The following is a 26882-nucleotide window of genomic DNA, read 5'->3' as shown; positions in this document are numbered from 1 at the left end:
GGCTGTCAGTGGAATACAGTGTTGTGACAGACTAATGGTTTCCTGCTGCAGCACAAGGCTGAGCATCAGTGCTAATAAAATAAACATGTTGCTCTGTCTTAGTGTTTCCTTAGAAAGCCTGAGATTATTCTCCTGGTAAGTGTTCTGCTACTGTGATTTTATTTTTAATACACAAAGAGATTAAAAATTGAAACCACACTCAATCAGAAGTGAGCAGCTGAGTGAGTGCAGCTGATGGGAGGGAGCAGATGCCCAGGACTGTGCTGCAAGTCAGCCTGAGCCTTGGGAGAATTCACAGCTGCTAATAAATCACTTCTAGGTTAAGTGACTGATTACATGTGTTTGAAGTAGATTTCCTGGCAAAGCTCATTAGGATTTGGATGTGGAATTGCTTGTGTTTCAATTCAAGGAGTAAGAAAAATATCAGGAAAAAATACCAGGGAAAAATACAAAAATGCATTTTTGCTTTGATCTAAGTTGATATTTCGAAAAGGGTACCTAAAAGGCAGCTTCAGCTCACACAAAGTCTTTTCTGCTGCTTAGGATATGTTGATGTGTTGCACAGCTCCAGTTCCCAGTTTTATTTGTGTGTCCCTGTAGGTGTGTAAAGGAATTTCCAGAGTAGTGTGGAAGTTAAAGCAGTTTCCTTCTAGAACTTGCATTGATCAAGGATTTTGCCCACATGAACTGCCCATTTGAGTAGGTTAATTGGAGTGTGTATAAAGCATTTAAATAGCCAGGTATTTTTATATAGCTTTGCACAACCATAAATGCAATATTGTCATGTGATTTACTTTGGGAATTGTGTTGAGGGATAAATAAGGACAATGGTGGCAGTGATTCCATTATTATCAATCTTTGTGCCATCTTTAAGCTTTAAATTGTGAATGGAATACAGGGAAGGAATTCTTCCCTGTGAGGGTGGGCAGGCCTGGCATAGGCTGCCAGAGAAGCTGTGGCTGCCCCTGGATCCCTGGAAGTGCCCAAGGCCAAATTGGACAGGGCTTGGAGCAACCTGGAATAGTGGAAGCTGTCCCATGGCAGAGGCTGGCGCTGTTTTAAGGTCCTTCCTAACCCAACCATCCTGTGACTCCAGGATTTTATTGGTGGTTCATGGAAGTGAAAAAGCTCTTTGTTTGTCTCTCCCCCAGCTCTTCGCAGCCCGGGCTTGGACGTGTCCTCCCCGCCCAACGTGGGGCTGCGGCGCAGCGGGCAGATCGAGGGCGTGCGGCAGATGCACCACAACGCACCCCGCAGCCAGATGGCCACCGAGAGGGACCTGATGGCCTGGAGCAGGAGGGTGGTGGTCAACGAGCTCCCTCCAGGCATCAGCAAGTAAGAGGCTCAGTGGGACGAGAGGTTCAGTTGTGTAATGTGTAACGATCCTTCCGTACTCCTGGAATGATTTTTAAGCGATGCGTCGGCTTTGGGGCTTGGTTGGTTGGGTTGTTTGGAATATTGGGATCAGAATGGAGAGTTGAGAATGGTAATTCCTTCTTTTCACAATTCAGTCTTTCTTCAGTACTTCCAGTACCACATTTCCCTCAAGTTTTATTTAAAAAAGACTTGAAAATAATTTTAATACATTTGAAAATAATTACGACTGCTCAGCGAACAAATTTACTTCTTTAACTTGTGATTCAGCAGAGAATGGATGGAAGCTGCTTGGGGGATTTATGCACAGGTTTCTTAGAGCAGCACAAGTATTTTAATGGGTATATTAAGGAGGCTGTTGCGTTCCATGATAATTTAATGAATATAATGTATGTTTCTTATGTATAATTAGGGTCCAGGAAGAATGTCGAGCTGCCAAAGGTGAAATAGAAATCAGTTTATACACTGCTGACAAGAAGAGAAAGCCATCTCACACCTTACAACGGGTGAGTTAATGCCCTGGAAGAGACAACCTGGGTGGGAAGCAGTTCTGAGCACTGAGCAACAAAAATAAGACCAACAGAAAACCCCAAACCAATTTTGTTGAATTATTTAGAAGATCAATAGTCCTAATTGTTTCTCTGGCTCACTGTCTTCTTCCTTCTGTAACTGTGATTTGGCTGTCTATAATATCCAAATAGTGGTTAATCTCTATCCTTGAGGCTTCAGTGGTGGGAAGATGCTGGGAAAGGAAAATTGCAGAGCCGTGGTGGGTTTCCAGTTTGACTTGGGGGAAGTAGAGGTGGCAGACTTTTATAAGGAGCTGAATTTATCTTATGCAGAGGAAGAAAAAAAAATTCTTTCCAAAGACTGCTACTTTATAAAGTAGAATTTCTGTTGAACCAAAAATCCACACCTGAAACATCCACAGTGTGTCAGAGATGTCTAATTCTGTTATGTGTTAGATGATGTCTAATTCTAAAGTGATTTCTTACTGCTCAATTAATTTGAAACTTAGAAATTCAAACCAGGGTGCAACACTCAACCACTGTAACCAGGCACCTTTTAACTGTGTAACTCATGAGTAACTCCCTGATTTGTTCCTGTCGGTGCTGCTGTGCCCCTGCAGAGCGAGTTCCAGGCGGGAGGCGGGCGATCGCTGCGCAGGAACCAGCGGAAGCGGCAGCACGCGTACCAGACCCGCTCCACCATCGAGCACAGCCAGCAGGGAGCCAGCCAGAACCCCTGTGCACGCCACGAGTCCGACAGCTCCTCTGAGGTCTGAGCCTCCCAGCAGCCTCCAGCAGCTTCCCCATTCCCAAATCCCAGAGCACGTTAAGGTTCCGCATGTCCACGAGAGGGAGGAAGTTTGTGCAGCTGAAGCTCAGTTGGAGCTGGAGCTGCCAGGAGTTGTAGTGGGGGGCAGTAAAAATTTAGGGGTTTTTCAAATGTATTCATGGCAAAAGGCAGTGTAAAAATAACATTGGTCCATTCCAGGATGGGGATGGTCACCTCACAAACGGACAGGGCAGAGGGATTTAACACATCCTTTGTCTCCGTCTTGTGCATGGATGATGGAGCAAAGGGGTCCCAGTGCTCTGAGCTGGAGGGCCATGACTGAGAGTGATCAACTCCCAGTCAGCCTTGAACTTGTGTGGGATCTGCTGCTCCAGCTGGATCCCTACAAATCGATGGGGCCCTGAGAGAATTCATCCAAGATTCCTCAAAATGCTGCTGATGCCATCACAGAGCCTCTCTTGATTTTTTGAGCAGTCTTGGGAATCCAGAGAGGCTGTGACAGGGGTAGGACCCAGAGAATGGCTGGAGCTGGGCCAGGGTCAGGCTGGAGATCAGGAAAGGTTCTTCCCCCAGAGGGTGCTGGCACTGCCCAGGCTCCCCAGGGAATGGGCACAGCCCCGAGGATGCCAGAGCTCCAGGCACAGGGTGGGATTGTTGGGGTGTCTGTGCAGGGCCAGGGGCTGGACTCTGATCCTTGTGGGTCCCTTCCAGCTCAGGGTATTCTGTGATTCTCCACATGGGAAGAAACACTCAGGTCATTGAGTCTACGGGATTTGTGGTGTTCCTGTGGCATGTTGGTCTTGGAGAGTTAAGGATCATTTACCTAAATGCCAGGACAGCGTTCAAAAGTAGCTTAAAACAGCTCCTGTATTTTTGGAAACCTGAAATATTTTCAAGTAAATTTAACTGGGTTGTGTTAAACCACTTGCTATTTTGGGATTTCATACAGCACATAGATTCTGGGTCAGGACTTTGATTTCATTTTGCGGTGCTTTGATTTCGTCTGCATCTGTAGACTGCTGTTGAAAGAGATGGAGTATTGGTATTAATCATTGATTTTGGCAAGGGAAGAACTTAAAATATACCAGATAAATATAACTTGTTCTCCTTAAGGAAGAGACTGAACATTGTTGCTTTGTAAATGCATTGAAAGTACAGAACAGCTCAAAAAGCTGGGCCTTGGGCACTAAAATTTATTAATCAAACAATTAAATAAGAACACATTCTATAGCTCTGATAGAATTAAAATTCACATTTGTTTCTATAGGAGCTACATAAGGATATAGTATAATATTAATTAAGATATAGGAAGAAATTCTGAATTTATTTCTTAAAGCTAAACCAGTCTTTGGATACAAAGCTTTCCTCAGGTGACACAACTTGCTTGCAAACAAAAATGATACATTTTACCCTTGGCCTCAGAGAGAATCCTGTTGTTTTCACTACAGGAAGATGAGACCGTTGGCACAAGTGATGCATCCATGGATGATCCTGTGGCAGCCTGGCAGAGTGAAAGCAGTTCCAGGTACCTCCACTGGCTTCTGAATTGGTAACACTGGTTTATTATGGGATTTAAGTAGGACAGTTGATATTCAGATATTCAGACTTCATTTTGGAGACTGATTTTTAATCAGTTTATCATGAAGCATTTTGCATTGCGATTTTTTTTCTGTTCTTTTTATTTTCAAAGTCAAAAACAAAAAATTCTAAAAAGCCTTTTATAAGAAAATATTGTCTTTAATTAAAGAACTACTTGAAAGAAATCAATGCCAGTTTCCCATATAAATCCTGTATATGTATTATTTGGTATTAAAGAAGTCAGAACTAGATTTTTGGGGAAGTGCTGTAGTTTTTCAAATGTTTCATGCATTTTTTTGCTGCCAGTTCATATGAAGTCAGTCTGTGAATCAGTGAGAATTTATATCAGCCATAGGTGTAGTTTTAATGTGAATTTCAAAGTGATAAAAGGATTTACTGAAATCACATATCAGAGACCACTTGTTTTTTAAATTCACATGATAAAATTCTGTGCTAATCCTGAGCAGAACCAGGAGAGCAGGTTGAATGTTTTCAACCCACTGTAGGGAAATTTAAGTTTTCTGTTCTCTTTCTTACAACTTTTTTATTATCTGCAGTGATTCATCAAGTGACTATTCAGACTGGACAGCAGATGCTGGGATTAATCTGCAGCCCCCAAAGAGACAAACCAGGCAGGCAGCTCGGAAAATCTGTAGTAGTTCTGAAGATGAAAATATGAAGGGAGCAAAAGGGCTGGAGCCAAAGCGAAGGAAACTTAAACAGCCAAGGAAAAAGGTCAGCAAGTGTAATTCTCAGTGTCTTTTGTAGTTTATGAATATAAATTTGGGTTTTAGTGGTTGTTTTCAAAGTAAAATTTTTCATAAATAGGTATAGAGTAAAAAAAAGAAATTACAGAAATCACAATGTGGTACCAGTGGTACCAAGAAATTTTATTGTTTGTTTCATTGTGCTTCCATGTTTCCCACAGGTGGTTCTTCATTACAAATGCCTGTTTTTTACTCACAGATTTATGCTCTTCACCACAGTCATGTTTACAGCAGGGTGGTTTTGTTTTAACATTATAATGGATCTGTACTGTATTGACATGGTCAGATTTTTTTTCCTGGTATTTTTTTTTTAAAGACATTTAGAATATTTATAAAAATACAATTTATTTCTTAATCATAGAGCCATAGGCTGGTTTGGTTTGGAGAGATCTTAAAGGTCATCTTAGCCCACCCTCCTGCCATGGGCATTTTAATGATTTATGAAGGTTTTAAGGCATTTTAATGATTTATCAAGGTTTTAATTTTCAGTTTTAACAAATCTGTCTTATTCTCTGCTGTTCAGTGGAGATTTTGGGAAGGATGATCCTCCACAATTTGCTTTTCCTTGTATCTTACCTGCAGTAACTGCTGCATGATGAGTTTTCCATAGTAATTAACTGTATTCTGAATATTTTGTTGATCGTATTCTAAATTAACGCAAATATTTAACTCCTATATGTAACTTACCTCTGTTATGTCCTGCTGTGCTGTGTTTAGAAAGCCAGTGGGCTGCTGTCCCTGGAAGGGGAGCCCAGTGAGGAGTGGCTGGCCCCACAGTGGATCCTGGACACCATTCCCCGCCGCTCGCCCTTCGTGCCCCAGATGGGGGATGAGGTACTGCCCTCAGCAATTCCCACATTCCCAGGGGAATCAGCAGCTCAGCTTGCTTAGGACTGATCCACCCAGCAACATCTGCAGGGAATTGTGCTCAGGACAGGCCGAGTTTTGATAATTTTGTTAATTGCCAGGCAGTTTGTTGTTTACAGATCCACGTCCCTTTTTCTGAACAGGTAACTTGGGACTAGCAGGAAAAATTGGTTGTGCATCTTCACCTGCACATTTCTTAATGATCCTAGTTTTAAAGCACTGAGAAGGTGACAGTTTGTGGGCTGATATAAATATTTTTAACCAGAAGAGTGTTTTATGATTAAATAAGTAAGTGTGCAATGTGTTCTTAAAGGGATAAGACCTGGTACAGACTGAACAGAAAGAGCACAATCAGTAAAATAATTTTTCTTTACTTTTCTCTTTTCATTTGCTCTTTTTTTTCTCTCTTAATTTTCTCTCTTTTTTTTTTTTTTCTTTTTAGATCATCTACTTTAGGCAAGGTCATGAAGCTTATGTGAGGGCAGTGAGGAAAGCCAAAATTTACAGTATTAACATGCAAAAACAACCATGGAACAAAATGGAACTCAGGGTAAGTTCAAGAGATACTTCAAAGAGCTGAATGTCTCTGTAATGTTAAACTGACATGAAAAACCAGCATTAAAAATGTAAAGAAAGCATAGCTTTAAAATGTTAATATTGAAGTTTTAATTGTAAATATTAAAGTTAGTTTTTATTAACACAAATTCTTTACATCACTTCACTGGTTTTGGACTTGATTCTCAGGGGTCTCTTTCAACACTAATTATTTTTGCTTGAACACTGAATTCATTCAGAACCCAACACTGCAGAGCTGTTTGTGGTTGTCTCACCACTCTACAGTGACCTGAGCATTTGGGTTCTGTTTCTTGTTTTTAATGCTGTGGTAAGAAATAAGAAATCATGGTGTAAACACCTAAATGTGTGCAGGAGTTCTCTCAAACACTGGATCTCGCTTTGAATGATCTCCCAAGACTTAATCCACAGTGTTGCTGTATTTTTCCCTGCTTTCCTTGGATTTCATATCAAGAGAAGATCCCATATATGTGCTCGTATTCACTTAACCCTGCCAGTGGTTCTATTAATGAAAGTAATTGCTTAACTGGGAAAACACCCAGTTAGGAGTCCCAGATATTCAGTGATTCCAGCTGTAATTTTCCAAGGCATGATCAGTTTGTGAGGAAAAGGAAATAGCTGTTCACTTAGGATGGGCTTTGACAGGACATGAACATAAAGGCTATTGTGGAATTTCCGTTTTCAGAGGAAGAATTTCCTTTTTTCCCCCTCTGTGCAAGAGTGAGGGGCCCTGGGGTAGGTCAGGGAGAACCTCTGGTGTGATTAAAACTGGGTTTGTTCCTCAGAAACTTCTTAAATAATGTGTAGAAATCCTGTTCACAAACCTGCCAAGGGAATGAGCTTCTTCATTTTTCTCCTTGAGGTGACAGTGATTGATTTTAGTATTTGGAAAAGAAAAATTAATGGGTGAAATTACCTGTGCTGCAGAGTGGAAACATATTTGGGTTTTATTAATATGTTTCACTTTAAAATGGATATTTTTATTGTTGGCAAGGTAAAATAATCCTGTTCCATGCTTCTTGCTAACTAGGAACAAGAATTTGTGAAGACTGTAGGAATTAAATATGAAGTTGGGCCTCCCACACTCTGCTGCTTGAAGCTTGCATTCCTGGATCCAATCACAGGCAAAATGACAGGAGAATCCTTTTCCATAAAGTAAGTCACTGGAATGCTGATGACATTCTTCAAGAGCTTTCCTTGCAGAGTAGAGGCTTCCCCTTCCTCCTTTCTTATTTCCTGTGCAAGGATATATGATGGCAGTAATGGTTATCCCAAATGCATGGAACTTGAGGACTCTAGTTCATCTTGAACTGTATTTCTGGGTAATAATAACATTTTTTGTACTTATATCCTGAAGGTATCACGATATGCCAGATGTTATTGATTTCCTTGTGCTGCATCAGTTTTATAATGAAGCCAAAGAAAGGAACTGGCAAATAGGTGAGTGGGTTTTTTTTCCATTCCATGTGTTTTGCACTATTTCTGCAGCTGTTTAATGGGTTATAGTGTCTTTATTACATTATGTAAAGGACTATACACACACGATATTGTAAAGATGATTGAAAATTTTTATTTGATGTTTGCTGAAATTCCTGTAGAAAAAAAAAATAAAAGGAAAAGAAAAGAGAGAAACTGTTCCAAGGGCAGTGAGAGCAGGAGAATCTCCTGATCTGTTGGGATTTGAGGCGTGAGGCAGCTGCAAGTAATTCCCAGAGATGGGCAAGTCCTGCCCTCAGGGCAAGGGCTCAACTCCTGTGGTGAAAAATGTAAGGGTGGAAGTAGGATATTCACAAAGGAAGGAGTTGATTCTCTAGAAGGAAATACATAGCAATTCTTGATGTTGTTCTTTTTCTGAATGCAATGTTTGCCCTTCCAGGGGATAGATTTCGCAGTATTATTGATGATGCCTGGTGGTTTGGGACTGTGGAGAGTCAGCAGCCTTTCCAGGCAGAATATCCTGATAGTTCCTTCCAGTGTTACAGTGTCCAGTGAGTATTTCCATGTCCTGGGGCTCCTACACACCTCAGAGAACTTGAAAAATAGGATCAAGAACCTCAAGAACTAGAAACCCTTTTTCCATTTAAATACATACCCAGACACTTTTATTTCCTTATTTAATTTCACATATTGTACTTTTTATTTGTTACTTGCTATTTATTTATTTTAGAATAGGTTTTAAATTTGAATATTTTATTTATTTATTTAAATTTTATAAATATTTATAAAATTTATTTACTTTTTTATTGAATTTATTCCTAAAGCAACACTTCTGGTATAAACAGCAGTGCAGCGACTGTATAGGAGATACAAGAGGAAAACAGGGAGTTGGAATGTCTTATTTCTAACTGGAGTGACCTTTTAGATCAAATCTGTTAAAGAAAAGGTGTGTTTATATATTCAGCTCTAACTTGTGCATTTGAATGATTTTTTGAATAGCTGGGACAACAATGAAAGAGAGAGGATGAGTCCATGGGACATGGAACCAATCCCAGAAGGAAGTAAGTGTGTGTTGTGTTCCTGTCCCTGCACAAAGCAAACAGCTCTGGGGCTCTGGATTTACCCTCTGGAATTGTTTCTCTCCAGCTGCATATCCGGAGGAGGTCGGTGCTGGAGTTCCTGTGACGCCAGAGGAGCTGACAGCTCTTCTCTACAAACCCCAGGAAGGAGAATGGGGGGCCCATTCCAGAGATGAAGAATGTGAACGAGTAATCCGAGGGATCGAGCAGCTTCTTTCCCTCGGTATGTTTGGAGAGAAAAGGGGGAAGGATTAACAGTATCAGGGAGGTGGCACAGGACTGAAGAGTAGATTGGATGGAGTGCTGGGACTTGTGTGGAGTATTTGAAATGTACTCAACTAAATTACTGAAAAGAGCCTTTTAAATTTTACATTTCAGTTTCCAAGCTAAATCCCTATTTTCTTCTGGGGCTTTGCTTCATTTCTTGCAGTGGGGCTTCCCAGTGGGTCATATCTAAAGGTGAAAGAGCAAAACATATAATTAAACCCCTCAAAACCACCCTGAAAATCTTCACTAAATGTCCTCACCTCCAAATTCTTTGTAATTGGTTTGTAACCATTTAATAGCACACAGTGCTTTAAATTCTGCCTCTGTTTACACCCATGACATATCTGTGTTCTTCTTGATGATGTGCTGTAGTATTCCTGTTGTAAGTGCAAATGCCACGTTCCTTTCAGTCAGATTGGCTGCTGGCACACAAATCTCAGATGGGATACTTCATCAAAAAGTGCTTTTTCAAGAGTAGGAATAGATGGTACAAGAGGAGGAACCCTGCCCTGTGGGTGATGACATTCTCAGCTGTAGATCTGTGTTGCTTTTGCTGAATTCTTCGACAGAAACCTCAGAAACCATGAAAAAGAATCTCGGTATTACATCCCTAGGAGGCATCTAAATGATTGTGGTCTTTTGTCTTGCAGACATTTCTAATCCCTTTGCTGTTCCAGTGGACCTTAGTGCCTATCCCATGTATTGCACTGTCGTTGCTTATCCAACTGACCTCACCACCATCAGAAGGCGGCTTGAAAACAGGTTTTATAGGTGAGTTTGGTTTTGTAGCTGACATTTATTGCATTTGTTATTATGTGGAGCTGAGTGCTGTTTAAAGTCACTTCAGCAACTACATAAGATCAGATTGGCCTTGGGCAAAGTGAGTCTTCCTGAATAATAAATTCTTCTGGCCATGTTGTTAAGGCAAAAGCTGCCATAGCTGAATCTGGAGTGTTGGTTTAACACCCTGAACCTGGCTCTGTGTTGGAGGCAGAGCGTGTTTGCTTTGTTTCCACCCCTGCTGCCTTTGAGCAGGGGCTTTGTTTGTATTGCAGTTGCCAGAAGGGGACTGAATAATGCTGGAAACTGGAAATCTCAGTTTTTCCAGTTAATTTGGGAATAAATAATGTCCTGCTCTTACTTTCCCTTCTGAGGACCACCTGTTTCTGCTTGATCTGAATTCCCAACTCCGTTTTTTACCAAAGAGTCCTTCTGAACGTGGAATAAAAATAACATACACTTAGCTCTCCATCCCATTCCTTTAATTTTGTGTATTTCTCAGGAGAATCTCTGCCCTGATGTGGGAGGTGAGATACATTGAACACAATGCCAGGACTTTCAACGAGCCAGACAGCCCCATAGTCAAAGCAGCCAAAATTGTGACAGATGTCCTGCTCCGCTTTATTGGGTGAGTTTGGACCTCACAGACCCCACAGCTCCAATTCCTGGGATCCTTCATTGTGTACCTTGGTTTTTGTCATTGTCCTGCAGAGATCAGAGCTGTACTGATATATTGGAAATCTACAACAAGGTGAAAGCAGAAGACCTGAGCAGTACTGATGAGGAAGAGGAGGTAAGATAATTTTCTTCCCTTTTAAAATTCAGCACATGAAAGAAACCTTGATTTTTGTTGAGTCTTTATTTTATGGATAATTGCACTGAGTTTTGGAGATGAGGCTGTTTAGGCTCACCTGGAACAATAAGCTTCCTGAAGTAAAAATGCTTCTTGGAACTGCCTGTCTTTAATCTTCTCTCAGTACACGATGTTTTGTTAGAGGGATGAGTAATGAGGGGAGCTGGAAGTGGAGCTGTTATTCAGTCAGAAGGGCAGCAGCTCTCCATTGTCAGCGAGGCAGCAAAGCTGATTTCCTTATGTAATTCTGTCATTTCCCATCAGTTTATCCCTGGGGTGAAACATCAGGTAGAATCCAGGGTAGATATCACTGCCTTGAGCTTCTTCCCTCTCCTGGAAGATGCTCGCTCACCTTCTCCCCTTCAGTGCAGTTTGAAATGTGCTGTAGTTCCTGTTGCCAAGTGTCCAGTGGTTGTGGTTGGCTGGTGTTTAACCCTTTTTCTGTGGCTGAGGGTTATCCAGACCTGCCTTGTGTGATCATTCCCTTTGCCTTTAGGTGGCAGAAGTAGATGTGGATTCAGATGCTCCAGGCACTTCCTCTGGGAAGAGACGAGTGAGTAAAATTTCTGCTTTGGTCATTTTTTTTTTTTAATTTGATTTTAAAAATAAATCTCCAGCAGTCAAATTTCTATGCAGCTGATAAATACAGCAAGGCTGGAGTTGAAATATTGCAGCTTCTTATGGGTTTGAGTGTTATATATGACCAGAAAAGGCAAATTAAACAAATTGTCTAATTTGCATCTTGTTGTGCCATCAGCTCTGCTTTAATCTTCCTGAATTTCTGTTTTTAACTGGGGAATGCTTTGCATCAGAATTCTGGGAAATCAGTAGGAACTTCAAAGGAACAATGTGAACATTCTGATACCATCAGCAATACCTGTTTCCCTGCAGGTGAGACGAAGAGTGAAGAGGCAGCCCATGAAAGCCAGTGCTGATGCTTGGAAGGAGCAGTGCCAGCAGCTCTTAAATCTGATTTATGAACGAGAGGACTCAGAGCCTTTCAGGCAGCCTGTTGATCTCTTCTCTTACCCTGTAAGTGCAGCTTTCACATCCAGAATTGTTCCTCCTTTGGCAGAACATCCATGCTGGGCATGGCTCTGTCCTCTCCCTTTATGAGCTGATGTTTTCAGGGAATTATCTGCAACAATTCTCAAAGTTAAAGAATGACTTGAGCCACTGGTTGAACACTGAGGTGATGCTAGGGGGATTTGAGAGCTTTGATTTTCTTCCTGTGTGTTCTTACAGGATTATCGAGATATTGTAGACACTCCCATGGACTTCAGCACTGTGAAAGAAACCTTGGAAGCAGGAAACTACACCAGTCCCTTGGAATTCTACAAAGATATTCGTTTAATATTCTGCAACTCTAAAGCTTACACTCCTAATAAAAAATCTCGTGTAAGTAATAAATTTTAATGTTTGTTTTTTAACAAAGATCTTGGCCCTAAATGAATAAGACACATGAAATGAGGTCTGAGAAGCAAAGCAGTACTTGGTGTAATAAAAATAACCAGGATACACCAATTCTGTGGTTATAAACTTGCTTTGTTCTGTTCTCCCAGATGACTTTTAACATCCATTTTCATCTGGGACGATGGTCACTGTTGCAGCTGTTCCTTGCAATATTTGTAACAGAAAACTGGTCACCAGTTGCTTTTATTTTTTTCATTAATTTATCCCTGTAAACAAGGTTATAAACTTGATAACTGCACCTATTGTGGATGAGGCTACACAAAAGCAAGGCCTAGAAGGAGGACAGGAAAGTGGTTTAAGGATTTTGACATCTGGTTTACAGAAATTAGGACTGAGGACATTTTGGGTTGCTTCTCTGTAGCTCTGTAAGGGTGGTGTAAGGACAGTTCACCAGGGATTTAGTGCAAAAACAAAGGTGAAGAGACATGAAATCCAATTGTTTTTCCCTTGGTATTCAAATTATCTTAAGGCCCACTTTCATGCTTCACAGAGATTGACAAAAGGGACTGTATTCCAGTAATCCATTTTCCTTCTACTCTGGAAATATTTTGTGCTGTTATTAAATCCTTTTATGAAAACACTTTCTGTTGCAAGAATACACATGGCCCATGGAAGGAAATAATCTGTAAAGAACCTCATAGTGGAACATGACTGTGAATGTTTTCTTTGTGCTACAAAGTCTGGACATCTCTGTGATGGTTTTTTGGTTGATCTTCGAGTTATTCAGCTCTAATAAGCCTGAGCATTTTTCCCCACTGCAGATTTACAGCATGACCCTTCGACTCTCTGCCTTATTTGAGAATCACATGAAAAACATCATCTCTGAGTACAAATCAGCAATGCAATGTCAGAAGAGGAAAAGGCCTCGGTACCGAAAACGGCTGAGGAGCAGCAGCAGTTCCCCCTCAACCAGCAGAGCATCCAGGTAAAACAGGGATAGTGAGCCTGGCTGGCAGTGCCATTCCAGAGCACAGGGGTTGATGTGCTTTGGGAATAACCAGCAGCAGTGTTGCTCATTTCCTGATGAAGGTGCTCTTTTGGGAGATAAATTCATGCTCAGTTTGTAGTTTGTAATTCTGGTAAATGAAAGATGATGTGGCTACAAGTGTTCCCTCTGGAGGAAATGAAAGATCAGCTGTCTCTTAATTTTTTTAACTGTTGAAAAAAGTGTTGTGTAACACTTCCCTACCTTCATCTGATAGATTATCTAAGTAAACAGACTTGGTTTTAAAAGGGGAGATAAAATCTTGTCCCTGTAAACTCTTACACCTTAAGCAAACAGTACCATGGTTATCATGGTACTGTTTAGTACCATGTTTAGTGTTATCACACTTAGAAAAAGAGATCACTACAGGAGCAATCAGTTTTATATTTGAGTCTTCAGTGATAACAGATTTCTCTCTTCGGGGTATTCTGTGTTTGCAGCCCAAAAGGGAAACAGAAGCAAATGAAGATTCAACCTAAACCCAACCAAAATACCTCACTGCCCCTGACCAGGACTAACTCTTCAATCTCATCTCACGGTGAGGAAAATCCAGCCTTTCTCTTACAGCAGCTTGTCTGTGCAGGTTGAGTCTTGTCCTCATGAGACACATGCAAAACCTGTCTGTTGAAGGAACAAGGTCCTGGAAATGTGTTGTCTGTAGGTTGTTTTAGCTGAGTTTAGCTGTTGGGAAGTTCTGGGTAAGGATCAGGGAATTGGGAACCTGGGTTTGGCCATAATAAGAATTATTCCAGTGGCAAAAGCCTAGACTTGCTGTTTATGGGCATCTCTCTTACAGCAGTGATGAATAATTAATGAAATTAATCCTACTTGGAGTTGCACTCAGGACGAATCTGTCTTTCCATGGCTGCAGAGCAGCTTGGTGAGATTACCCTGACTTGAGCTGTTAACTCAGGACACACAGAACCTCCCCAGGCACAGCCCTGTAAACAGAGCATAAAAATCACCCTGTCCCTTTGTGGTGTCCTGTCTGAAGTTTCAGATACAGCAGAAGAACCTCCAGGTTCAGCCACTGGTGAAGAGCTGGAGGGTCAGCCATCTTCGTCAGGCTCAAATGCACAGAGCCGGAGTGGAAATGCCATAGATCCAGGGAAAAGCAGACCAGTCAGGAGCAAATCTACACCAGTGAAACAAGGTGAGACATTTTAAGATTCTGTCCTTTGACTGACTGGTTTTACTAGAGAGGAAAGATCTTGCTTCTGTCTGATGTTTATGGAATTATTGCCTCAGTGTAGCATTGTATGTATTCCTAAACCATACCAAAAAATTGAATTTACTTTACTCCTTTACTCTGTGGTGTCTTGTCTGAGGTGTGGAATGCAGATTATTCCATGTGCACTTTAGTGAAGTCCTTTAAAACCTCTCCAGATGGAAAACTTAATTGCTCTTAAATTCCTGCAGTTCCTTCAAGATTCACAGAAAGCCAACCAAGAGAATCCCCACCCCGAAACCTTCACCTTTTATTAATCAAGATGAAACCAAAGATAGAAAAAGTTTACAAAAACATTTAAGTATTTTTCTCACATGCAAAACAAAGTAGTTGTGAATAGAAGGGAGACAGTTCAGGTGTGGTAATCTCAGGGATGAGTTACTCAGAGTTTCCACCAAGGTGGGCACTACATGGGTGTTTCCTGAACCCTGGAGCCTTTCCCAAGTCCACACTGCTGTGCTGTAGTGGTGCTGGATGCTGCAGGTGAGCTTTTCCTGTCCTGTCTTAAAGAAGATATTTATGTCAGATTCATAACCCTGAAAACATGGAGGGTTTTGGGTCCCAAGCCAGAAGATACTTTATTTAATTTTCATTTTAGGTGTTCAGCAATCCCAGGGAGCTTTCTTGGGTCATTGATTCTCTTGAGTTACGCTTTCCATTAATATTCCCTGGAGAACATTAATATTCTTTGGAGAACATGCATTTGATAGGGAATAAATTCTGCTTGCAGAATGTTATTTTTGTGTATGTACAATTTTGAAACGGATTTTAAGAGTTGTCCTGCCTTGGCACCCCAGGTAGGATTCACCTGACTGAGTTTTAGATGTTTGTGTCCAACCTGGTCACTCTAGGCTCCTTTTTTTGCCTGGATCTTCACTGAACCCCTGCTCAGGAGAGTTTGCAGTCATTGTTTCCAGATAAAAACTCTGTTTACTTTGGTAGAGTTTAGGTTTTCCCTTTAGAGCACTTGCTTGTGTCCACAGCACATAAAGGGTGAGTAGCTCCCAGTGGATCAACCCTGAGCACACCTCAGAGGCAGCTGAGGAGAATCCCAAAGGCAACTGAGGCAAATCCCACTTTTTGTGTCCTGTTTGGTTGTGGTGTGATGCTGATGGGGTTATTTTATGTTTGCTTAGATCACTCTCCTGATGGGCCACTCACCAATGGGGACGGCAGAGAACCCCGGGCAGGTGTCAAGAGGAAGCTGCTGAGCGCCTCAGAAGAGGACGAGCACCTGGAGGAGGCGGAGGAAGAGGAAAAGAACAAGAGAGAATTAAAGGAAAAATCTGGTTTGTCTTCATCAGAAAGTGGGGAATCTGGATCCAGCTCCAGCTCTGAAAGCAGAAGTGGCTCTGATTCCGACTCGGAATCAACCTCCAGAACAGACCAGGATTACATCGACGGCGACCACGACTACAGCAAAGTCGTGCAATCCAAAAAACCCAAACGGAAAATCAAACGGAAACTCACTGGGGGCAAACGGAATTGGCAGGGCCGAGGGACAGGGAGGAGGGGCAGATGGGGCAGGTGGGGCAGGTGGAGCAGAGGGGGAAGAGGGGGCAGAGGTGGAAGAGGCTGCGGCAGAGGAAGAGGCGGCGGCCGAGGAGGAAGGAGAGGCCGAGGAGGCCGAGGGGCCTCACGAGGAGCCACCAGAGCGAAACGCGCCCGGCTCGCCGACGATGAGTTTGAAAACCTCTTTGGGGGACAGTTTGGGGAGAACGTGTTTGGAGGGAGATTCAGCCGACCCCCTCGGATCAAAACCAGGAACGAGGGCAGGAGAACTGTCCTGTACAACGATGACTCCGACAATGACAATTTTGTGCACACCGAGGATCCTTTGAACCTTGGTACTTCCAGGTCAGGCAGGGTGCGGAAAATGACAGAAAAAGCCAGGGTCAGCCATCTCATGGGATGGAATTATTGACAGATGGAAAACTTTGGAACAATTTTAAAAGAACTTCAATGGCCTTCTACTGCAGGGATTTTACCAGAAATTCTACCAAGCAAGTTGTGCGGGGACTCCACTCACGTTTCACAGTGGTGCTTTTCCATCCTGTCAGTTTGTGTTTGTTTTAAAGCTTCAGATCTCCACACTTCATTGGTCAAAACAAGCCTTAGTCATTAGGCCTTAAATTACAGAAATTCTTCCCCACACACTACGAGTTCATCACATTACAGAGGCTTCCAGCTTCTCAGTAAGAACATGACATTTTCGAGTCACGCTTATGACTTCTCTCCCTCGTTTTGTTTTTGTATTATAGAAATAGCACCTTCTTACAGAGTTTTTATGTGGTTTCTGCCATAAATCCTTAGACACAGTAATAATTATAACTTTTGCACAATACACCAATCCTAAAGGCAGCTATAAAATGTTTACAGTTTCTATATTGTAAGAAGGATCTGGATTATTTTAATCTTCCCAGGCCAAACGTTGATGGAATTGTGCTGAACTGAAGTATGCCCATACTACAGTTTTGGGGGTTCTGATGTGCTTTCTATCGGTTCTTTATTCGTGTAAAAACAGTGACAAAGGGTTGGTGCCTTGTAAATATGTAGCAAACCTTTGATGTGGTGTGTCCTATGTGTGCATTAACTTTATTAAAAAGAGAATACTTGAGAAGTATGAATATCTAGACAAAAGGTGCCAAATGCAAAAGTTACTTGCATCTATTTTCTTTTTGTCCTCTCATATTTTTATAGTATTAATCGAGATTGTGCAGCTAAAGGGGTGACTTCAACATTTGAAAGGTTCCTCCTCTTCAAAGCATGATTTTTAATAGTAGCTCAGCTACCTCTTATTTACAACTACTGGAAACTGAAAAGAAAATAGATGCTGTTATTCAGAGCGTGGTGAAGAAGAGGCGAGAAGGAGCGTAGAGGGGTGGAAGTTGTGAGTAGCTTTATCTTCCTTGTGTTGCCATCATGAAAACAAATGCAGTGGCTCTCAGAGTTCTCAGCAGCAGATGTTTGGGGCAGGTTTGGGGTTTGGTTGTGCAGAGGGGCTGTCTGGCCCCCACTGCCCCATGCTCCATGGAAATGTGGTTTGGGCCCGCTGGCCCCTCGGAGGTGCTGAGGGAGCTGTTGCCCCCCAACACTGACTCTTGTGTCTCAAGCTTCCAGAAGAGAATTCCTGTTGCACTGTGCTCTTGTTGTCCTGGGAAATGCTGACTTGAAATCCTCTGGCAGTGGTAGTGCAGTTGATGAGGAGATCCCTGCTCTGGCTCCTCGGTGACCTCGGCGGTGGCGTGGGCTGAGCTGGAGGTGAGCGGCCTCTTCCTTCCTTCCTGGGCTCTGGCTGGAATAGATGTGGGATTCCAATTTCCTCCTGTTGTCTGACAGTTCAGAGTCAGGTTACAGAGAAGAGCAAGTCAGAATAGGCTACAAAGTTCCAGTGGAGTTTTGCAAGGTTTTTAGGGGTTTTTTTAAGCTTTCATCCAATATCCTGAAGTTCTTCTGTGCACAGCTTGGTCAATAATTCTGGAAAACCTCAGGCAGCAAAGAGTGACCCGTGTATATTCTCAGATGCAGAAGGAATTTAATTTTTGACTTTCTATATTAAGCACTAGCTATTTTATCTCGCTTTCCAAAAAAAAAAAAAATCCTAGTTAGATGCAAAAATGACTTGAAAATAAAAGCAGAGGTTTAGTTTTGTGATGGAGGAGAGTATATCCTAAATTGCTCATTAATATGAGTTTATGGTACATTACAAGAACTACACTTTTAATTTTGTAAGGAATGTTTGGAATCAGACGTAATCCATTGCTGGACTTGATTTGATTTTGATGGGGGGGGTGGGGAAAAAACCAAGTGCAGAGGCTCTCCTAGTTCTGCATTGGGCTTTAAACTATAAACACCTGTCCTATCATCTCTCTCATATATCTGTATATATACACGCATTTATATTTATAAGAAATGTATTATTTGTTTGACTGATTGGTCTTTTTACATATGGTAACCAGGAATAGCATGTATGCATCAGTCCATAGTTGGAATCATATCCCTTAGATCAGTCCTGTGAGCTAATGTAAACACTATGGGTTCTGTCCTAAAGCCTGAAAAGCTTGAAATGCAAAAGAAATGCTTTTTTCCTCTATTTCTGACTGGCCGAAAATCCACTTATTCCTTATTTATTTTGTGTAGGGGTCGGGGAGAGAGGAACCACAGGGATTCCAGAGAAATCATTTTATAAGTTGGTGTATTTTAGCAGCAATTAGATTAAGATTAAATATGTTCTTAACTGTATCTTTTCTCTGTACTGTGAAGATACCAATGAAGCATCACTTTGCTGTGGCGTAAGTATTACCGTGCCCCATGACTATGAGCTAGAGCAGGGGGTGCTGGGACTGCAGAATTTAGTGTAAAAATTGAAAAAAAAAAAAGCTTTTTTTTTTTTTTTTTTTGGTGCATGTGAACCTTTTATAAGCATGACAAATAACTTGGGTTTAGAGCTGTTCTTTTTGCTTGGATTTGTGTCTGGATTCTTTCTCTGAGTTGGGCAATTGATTTCTCATAGTTCTGTGGAATAATTACACTTTCATAGGAACTTGGATGCTCTCAAATCCCAAATCCTATCAGGAGCCACTTATGGGTGTGATAAATTTAGGATGGGCCCACCAGGTGCAGCAGAAGCAGGATTTAAAGTGATTTAAACCATCCAAAAGTCTCCCTGCTCCTGACCCTGTCGAGCTCTGGGCAGGCTGCAGAGTCAGGAATGTGCTGTCTTTCCTTGCACTCTCAACAAAAAACTCCAGACTTTGCCTAAGGAATGGGATTTCAGGTCTGATTCTGAATGGGATTCCTGAGGACGAGCAGGCAGGCCAGGGGCTCCTCAGTTCCTGTAGGTGTTTGGGCACTGGTGCCTGTGTTCCCTTGAGATGTCCCATCCCGCTGGCAGATCCCAATCCCGAGCTGCTGGGGCACCTCAGGACCTTGGGGACACCTTGGGAAAGGCCCAAACACTTCATCCTCCAGAGACAGGGCTGAAATCTTGGGTGTCTTCACTCTCAGCTTCTCCCAGCCCCAAGGCACTGTCCCTTTCTCTCCAGACCAGGGCAGGGATGACAAAGCTTATTTGGCAGTAGAACGTGCTGTTGTCTTGGATGAGGGAAAGTTTTTTCATGGAAAGAGTGGTCAGGCATTGGAAGAGGCTGCCCAGGGAGGTGGCAGAGACACCATCTGGGAACTGAGTACTTGTGGCTCTTGGTGGTTCAGTGGCCGTGGTGGGATTTGTTTGAAGGTTGGGCTTGATAATCTTGGAGCCTTTTCCAACCTTAATAATTCCATGATTCAGCCCAAACTTCCCTTGTTTTTTATTTTCTCCATCACCTTTTATTTTCCTCCTTGCCATGCCCCACCTCTCTCCTGTAGTTTCATTTTATGGGCTATTTATTTATTCTCTTGGAAACTTTGGATATCGTGATGAATTTTATTTTGGCTGGCCTGCCAGGCTGTTCGGTTTAATTGAAACCTTTCTGATGGTGCTTGAACTTGGATGGATTTGGGCAGTTTTATCCCTCCTCCCTCTTTCTATCACTCCTTTCTCCATCAGCCAAGCAGAGGCCACCCCCTAATCCCAACCACCACCCACCCTGCAGACACAAAAACTAAAAATTATTGTGGAGAAATAATTCATGGAGGATTTTTAGCTGTTTCAAATTCTGCATCCTTTTTGTGTAGTTTCATTTTCCTGGAATGTTTTCCTCAATGTCCATTTCAGCTGCTCCTCCTGTGGGGAAGCAGAAGGACTGAGTGGTTCAGAGAGCATGGAAGAGAGCTGGCACTAGGGGTGTGGTAGAGAGTTTTTAATTTAATTTTAAAAAATAAAATATTTGGAGGCTTTCTTGACTCCCAGAACCAAGATGACCCTTGCCAAGCATTTGGAAAAGCTGCTCCTGGGTGTCTCAGGAATGTCTCTGTGCTCCAAATCACAGAATTTTAACATGAGAAAATCAGTTTAAATCACTAATTTTTAATAAAGACTTGATTCATTCCATCTTTGAGTGGTGAACACCAGGGAAAAGTGAACAGTTACAAGTTTAGGGATGTTGTGTCCTGATCTGGAGCGTCCTGTCATGGATTTTATGGGTTAAAAGCGTCTTTGTGTGTTTACATGTCTTAATTTTATCTTTTTATTTAAAACCATCCTGCAGAGTTTTATAAAATGCTGATGATTTCCTGAAGGAGTAGTTAACCCTCCAAGGCTAACTCAATATTTAATAGGTAGGGAGCTGTTGTTGTGTTCTTACAATGTGTATTATAGCAAATCCCTGCGCATGAGCGACAGACTTTTCAACTCTTCAATATATCCGAGGTTTACACATGGTAAAAAATCTCCTTTATGTACAGTAAGTAACAGCCTGCAAAATTTAGTCTAAAAACTCATCTTTCTTTAGTCTTAGAAATGCAAGGACCTGTTGGAAGCTTGTACATTTTTACTACTTCGTGTTCGGCCCACAGCGAACTCACACAACTGTGCTACGAATCCCTGAAAAATTTTGATTTCCAGTGGGAATTGCTGTCACAGCCTTAACTCTAGTGTTCTAAAAATGGTGCTGAAATACATTTTTGTGCGTGGATGTGGATACCTGATCGGAGTCTGGGAGACTTCCAAGGCAAACCAAGCACTTGGAGTTACTACTCCTGGTAGTAACTGCAGCCATGCTGGGGAGCTGGCAAATGTGTAAATAGTTGGAAAATAATTCCAGCAGTGGGAAATCAGGAGCAATTCTTCAGTTTGGGGGTTTTCATTGGCAAGCACTACAGATCTTCCTGGGTTTTGGGTCTGAGAGGAGCTGTTTAGGGGGGGTGGGGGGTGAAATCCTGCTGGAATATTCACAGGTAAAATCCAAATCTGCCGTTTCTCTTCCTAAAATTCTTCCTCAGAGAGTGGTGGCTGTTTGGGTGTGTTCAGAACTCAGTGTCTGAGGATTATTTATCTGTAGAAATATTAATTCAGGCTCTTCATTCCTCCATGAGTCATTAGAGCAGATTTCATGTAGAAATACCACTTGATGTCGGAGCAAAATTCACATGATTTAGGCTCTCCAGGTTGTGTTCTGGATTTAAAATACTCCAAAAATGCACAAAACTATTAGAATTATGTCTGCTTTCTATATTATTTTTTTTCAGGTGATATTTATGCCCATATCTTCACATCCGCTATCTCAGGTCCCTTTAATGAATACTTCAGGGATTTTGATGCCACATGTTGGCAGACCAAATGTAATATTTATATGCAATGAGCTGTTAGTTTTTTGTATTGTACAAATGTAAATTTGTAAAGATTTTTTTCTAGAGTTTTTTTGAAGTCACTGATGTAATCTAGGATGTTTCATTTTCCAGCTGTGGGATTGTCTTAATAAAAAAAAATAAAAAGAGAAACTCTTACTTTGGTTTTGCATTGCTTCCTGAGTAGGTGAGACATTAAAAGGTAAAAAAAAAAAAAAAAAAGTAGGTAAAATGGAGGTTTTAATGTGAAAAAAATAGGTTTTTTATGCAAGTGGATAATTGTATAGTTTTAATTGGAAGTTTTACAAACTGAATATAGAAACTATAAATGGATAGAGAAGCTTTTATACACTGTGAAGGTCTTGAACAGGATGGGATGGAGGCCTTCACCCCAATCACCATCCGATCTGGCTCCAAAATACCATTTTTCTGGGAAAAAAGTATAGGAACAGCTAATGATTTCTTGGAAAAAGAAGGGAAAAATGCCTAAAAGTGCTGTGAAATGGCTAAAAATGCCATGAAGGGAGCAGGGGAGGAGGAGGAGGCTCTGGGTGAGGACCCTCAGCCACTGTGGGCCACGGGTGGGTTCAGGGGGTGAGTCGGCTCCAGGAGAAGGTTGTGCCTGTTACCTAAGGGATATTTCATGGGAAACAAGGAATTACTCCTCTGTTCTTGCCCTTGTTAAATAGCAGTGCTAACATTGTTTGAACAGGGATTTTTGGGGGTAGATGGGGCTGGGTTTCTGTAGAGCTGCCAGGGGTGCTCCATGCTCAGCTGAGGGCAGGTGCTGGCAATATGGAATATTATATGGAATAAACTCGGAAGGAATTTCTTCCTGGAGAGGGTGATCAGGCACTGGAAGGGGCTGCCCAGGGAGGTTTGGAGTCCTCACTCATGGAGGTGTCCACTGGAGGTGGCACTCAGTGCTCTGGGCTGGTGACAAGGTGGGGTCGGGCACAGGTCTGGGAGGCGTTTTGCAACATTAACAATTCTGGGATTCTGTCATTCTATTTTGACTTTTCCCCTCATTAATCTGCTCACTTATTTGACATTTCACTTCACTGCGCTGATTCCAGTGGCATTTCCTCTCTGATGGGAATGAATATTTCCTTTTTAACATGCACTCATTCTCCAAAACCCAGGGACAAAAGGGCTTTTTTTTATTTTTTCCTTGGCCTTGATGGTTACAGAGAACAAAATTAAACTTGTTTTGCAGAGATGCTGGACCCCCCTTTATGCACATCCATCAGATGGCATTGGAGGGAAGGAATTCCACTCCCTTCAGAGGTGCTTGACCTTTGCTAAACCTCTCATGGCTGTCCCTCTGTCGATAATATATTGATTTGATATATCATATTTGGTATATACTTTATATCATCATGATAATACATAATATAAAATACATGTTATAAAATACATTATAAAAAATACCAGAATGGTAGAGAACAACTATTTTTCCTGTGCACTTTGGAAATGCATTTTGTAGCAGTACCTTTTTAAACATATTTTTTATAGATGTCTTAGAACATAGCTGTGATTTCTATGCACTGCAGCAGCGAGTGAACACTGCCTTGCAATGATGTGCGGGACAGCTGGGTCATCCCAAGGCTCATTTCCAGCCTGGAAAACCCCCAAGAGCACCTTTTTGAATCCATGCTCACAAGGAGCCTTCCCGGAGCAGGGAGAGGCCAAGCTTTGGCTCCATCGCACCTTTCCAGCTCACAACAGGAACGTCCCGAGCTCCAGGAGCGTTCGGGCAGCGCCTCAGGCCCAGGGTGGGATTTTGGGGTATGGTGCTGTAGGGCCAGGAGCTCCGTGATCCCTGTGGGTCCCTCCCAGCTTGGCAGAGGCAGTGACTCTGTGTCATTTCCCTCCATTTGGTACATCCAGGATCTGCGTTTGGGCACACTGTGAGGCCGGTGCCAATTCGGAGCCGTTTCGAAGGCCGGGGGTGCCGAGTGGGCCACCCCCTCCATGCCTGCACTTAGAGAACTTTCGGATGTCCTTGTTTCTGGGTGAATAAAAGCGTCTTTGTGCCGGTCAGGTGTGGAGCCGGAGCCCGTCCCGTGACGCAGGTGCGGGCGGTGCTGGCAGCGCTCCCGGCCCGGGCCTTCCTCCCGCTCTGCCCGGACAAACCCTTCCCTGCGCCGGCGGTGTCCGGCCCGGGGCTGACGCAGGCCCTGCCCTCCTCCATCAATATTTGCTCTGGTGCCAGGAGGGAAGGTTCGCAGCGCTCCCGCAGCAGCTTCAGCCTCACACGTCCCCTCAGACGGTGCCCGAGCCCCTGGAGCATGAGGGACCGGCTGGCGGAGCTGCGGCAGCGAGCGGCGGCCGAGGGGGACCCTCACGACGACTCCCCGCGCTTCGACAACCCCGCGTTCGTCGGGGACGACGCCAGCCCCGTGGGCCGGGCACTGCGGGAGGCGGCCGAGCTGTGGCGGGCGCTGGAGCGGCTGGAGCAGCTCTCGGAGAGCATCGACAGGACGCAGCAGTCGGTGCTGTGCTGCACCTCAGAGGAGAGCATCGCCCGCGAGAAGAGCGGCCTCGGCGCGGCCCGGGCCGCCTTCGCCCGCCAGGCCGCGGCCCTGCAGCCCCAGCTGGGAGCGCTGCCGGCGGCCCCGGCCGGGGGCTCGGGGCGAGCGGGGCCCCGCGTCCGCCAGACCCAGCTGTGGTTGCTGCTGCGCCGCTACGGCGCCGTCCTCGCCCGCCACTACGCCCGGGAGAGCCGCTACCGGCACCGGCTGAAGGAGCAGATCCAGAGGCAGGCGGAGCTGGCGGGCATCAACCTGGGCGCCCAGGACGTGGATCTGCTGGCCGAGAGCCCCCAGGGGCCTCGCATCGTCGGCCGCGACCTGGAGGAGCTGAAGGCCAAGCATCACCTGGGCCTGGCCCAGGCGCGCCAGCGGCAGCTGTTGGAGCTGGAGGCGCAGATGCTGGAGCTGCGAGGGCTGTTCGTGCAGCTGGAGGGGCTGCTGGCCCAGCAGCACGGCGCTGCCGACAGCGTGGAGCAGCACGTCCTGCGCACCCTCGACTACGCGGCCCAGACGGGCGGCGAGGTGAAGAGAGCCGGCAAATACCAGCGGCCGTCGCGGCGCTCGGCCCTGCTGACTGCGGCTCTCGGCCTCTGCTCCTGCTGCCCCTGCCTGCCCTGCCCCGGCCGGGGCCTGCGCTGAGCCGGGGCTGCGGGGGGATTGCAGCAGAGCTCGGGGATTCACCCCGCGCTGGGCGAGAAGCGGTGTCTGGTGGGAGAGAGGCTGTCCTGTGCTCCCCGAACAGCAGGGCAGGAGATGTGGGACACCTTGGGGTTCCAAGAGAAGCGGGACACCTTGTATGATGGTGCAAGGACCTCGTATAATTCTGTAAGGGCCATGCACACCTTCCTTGGTGGGACAGAGACCATGCACAACTTGCTCAGGGATGCAGGGTCTGTGCACACCTCACATGGCAGCATGGGGCATGCCACATGCCCCATGAGAAGGCACACACACCTTCCCTGATGGCACAGGGACCGTGCACACCATTCCTGATGGCACAGGGACTGTGCACACCATTTCTGATGGCACAGGGATTGTGCACACCATTCCTAGATGGCACAGGGATTGTGCAAACCATTCCTGATGGCACAGGGACTGTGCAAACCATTCCTGATGGCACAGGGATTGTGCACACCATTCCTAGATGGCACAGGGACTGTGCACACCATTTCTGATGGCACAGGGATTGTGCACACCATTTCTGATGGCACAAGGACCGTGCACACCTTCCTTGATGACACAGGAACCATGAACACCTTGGATGGCAGCACAGGGATCAGTTGCACCTTGCACAGTGATGGAATAACCATTCACACCTCACCTGGAAGCACAAGGACCAGGAACCTCTTGCACGGTGGCACAAGGACCACCAGCACCTTTCCTGATGGCACAGGGACCCTGCACACCTTGTGTAATAATGTAAAGAGCATGCACACCTTTCCTGGTGGCACAGGGACCCAGGACACTGTGCACAGTGGCACAGGGACCACCAGCATCTTCCCTGGTGGCACAGGGACCTCACACACCTTGATGGCATCATGGGGACCATGCATCTCCTTGCAGCACCCAGCCAAGAAAAGCACTTTCAACCCACCAAAACCTGATTTCAGAACTGTAACATTTCTTGATTTTGTTACTGTTTCAAGGAAAGAGGACAAAAAGCCTGTTGAAATTTTTGACATGTGGTTACATGTGAGGGGCCTCAATGGCTCAGTGTTGTCAAGGAGCAGCGTGAAGGCTCCTCCACCACATCCCAATCCTGATTCTCCCCACTTCCTCCAATTTCTACTCCCTTGGGGTTATTTGGTGCATTCATGCTGCGTTTTGGTCGTTGCTGGTTTGTCAGGCAGTGGGTCAGCTTTGGGCTGGGTGCTCCTCATGGCTCATCCCATGCTCTGACACCAGGAGGACATTTGCACAATTTTTGGGGGAATCTGCAGGCTTTTACTTCAACCTGCGCATTGCCAAATGAGCCAATATCCCACATGTGCTGGAAATGTTGGAAACTTTGAGTAGCTCTGTTTTTTTGGTCCCCACATCACCACCTGAATTTTCTAAAACATTTCAAATTAGAGCCTGGGGCCTGGTTATGTTTTTTGGGACCCTTTGTGGAAGGTCCCTCTGTGTCCTGGCAGTTCCTATCAGCTCATACCAGTGCTTTCAGCCACTCTTACATTTATTTTCATCTTCTGGCTGAGCTTTAATAAAACAATTTCTCAATAACCTCTTGAGTGTGGAGAGTTATTTCTTTGCAGCAGGGAACCAAAAGCTAAGGAAGAGCAGAAATGGAATGACTTCTCAGTGTGTTGATTGAGTTAAATTCTTAGGAAAATAGAAAAGTTAATTTTCAGGCTGATAAATTAATATTTTCTCTTGACCTGGAAGACCCCCCACATCAGGAATATCCATCCCTATGAGACCTCTGGGAGCCAAGTTGAGTGATCTCTGCTCCTGCCCTCTTCCTCCTTATTTTCCATTTGTGAGGTCTAAATGAATGTTCCTTTTCCATTTACATTTTGATGAATGGAAGTTCACGTTTATTTAATTTTCATTTAAAAAAA

The 26882-nt window shown here is 44.0% G+C and overlaps 2 protein-coding genes across 3 annotated transcripts in view; both read left to right on the top strand.

The window, feature by feature from the left end:
• BRWD3 (bromodomain and WD repeat domain containing 3) overlaps positions 1 to 21946 on the top strand; it is a 49970-nt gene extending 28024 nt beyond the window's left edge. For both annotated transcript variants that reach the window (XM_086850438.1, XM_023925933.2), the window contains 22 exons: positions 1152 to 1335; positions 1787 to 1880; positions 2504 to 2653; positions 4122 to 4198; positions 4809 to 4986; positions 5736 to 5852; positions 6328 to 6435; positions 7489 to 7613; positions 7816 to 7898; positions 8335 to 8446; positions 8895 to 8956; positions 9042 to 9197; positions 9892 to 10012; positions 10524 to 10649; positions 10733 to 10814; positions 11371 to 11427; positions 11766 to 11906; positions 12120 to 12272; positions 13109 to 13272; positions 13773 to 13870; positions 14327 to 14485; positions 15697 to 21946. In XM_086850438.1, coding sequence (XP_086706564.1) covers positions 1152 to 1335; positions 1787 to 1880; positions 2504 to 2653; positions 4122 to 4198; positions 4809 to 4986; positions 5736 to 5852; positions 6328 to 6435; positions 7489 to 7613; positions 7816 to 7898; positions 8335 to 8446; positions 8895 to 8956; positions 9042 to 9197; positions 9892 to 10012; positions 10524 to 10649; positions 10733 to 10814; positions 11371 to 11427; positions 11766 to 11906; positions 12120 to 12272; positions 13109 to 13272; positions 13773 to 13870; positions 14327 to 14485; positions 15697 to 16484 — 3335 coding nt within the window. In that variant the 3' untranslated portion in view covers positions 16485 to 21946. The remainder of the gene's footprint in view (positions 1 to 1151; positions 1336 to 1786; positions 1881 to 2503; positions 2654 to 4121; positions 4199 to 4808; positions 4987 to 5735; positions 5853 to 6327; positions 6436 to 7488; positions 7614 to 7815; positions 7899 to 8334; positions 8447 to 8894; positions 8957 to 9041; positions 9198 to 9891; positions 10013 to 10523; positions 10650 to 10732; positions 10815 to 11370; positions 11428 to 11765; positions 11907 to 12119; positions 12273 to 13108; positions 13273 to 13772; positions 13871 to 14326; positions 14486 to 15696) is intronic.
• LOC147650589 (syntaxin-1A homolog) lies at positions 21923 to 26544 on the top strand. Its single transcript, XM_086850439.1, has one exon. The coding sequence runs from the start codon at positions 24079 to 24081 to the stop codon at positions 24958 to 24960; it is 882 nt and encodes a 293-aa protein (XP_086706565.1). The 5' UTR covers positions 21923 to 24078; the 3' UTR covers positions 24961 to 26544.
• The last annotated feature ends 338 nt before the right edge of the window (positions 26545 to 26882 follow it).

This window comes from Cyanistes caeruleus, chromosome 14, assembly GCF_971803275.1.
Source record: "Cyanistes caeruleus chromosome 14, bCyaCae1.hap1.1, whole genome shotgun sequence".
Classification (NCBI taxonomy): Eukaryota; Metazoa; Chordata; class Aves; order Passeriformes; family Paridae; genus Cyanistes; species Cyanistes caeruleus.
Note: the sequence above shows the minus strand (reverse complement) of the source record. Positions and strands in the feature narration are given on the sequence as shown.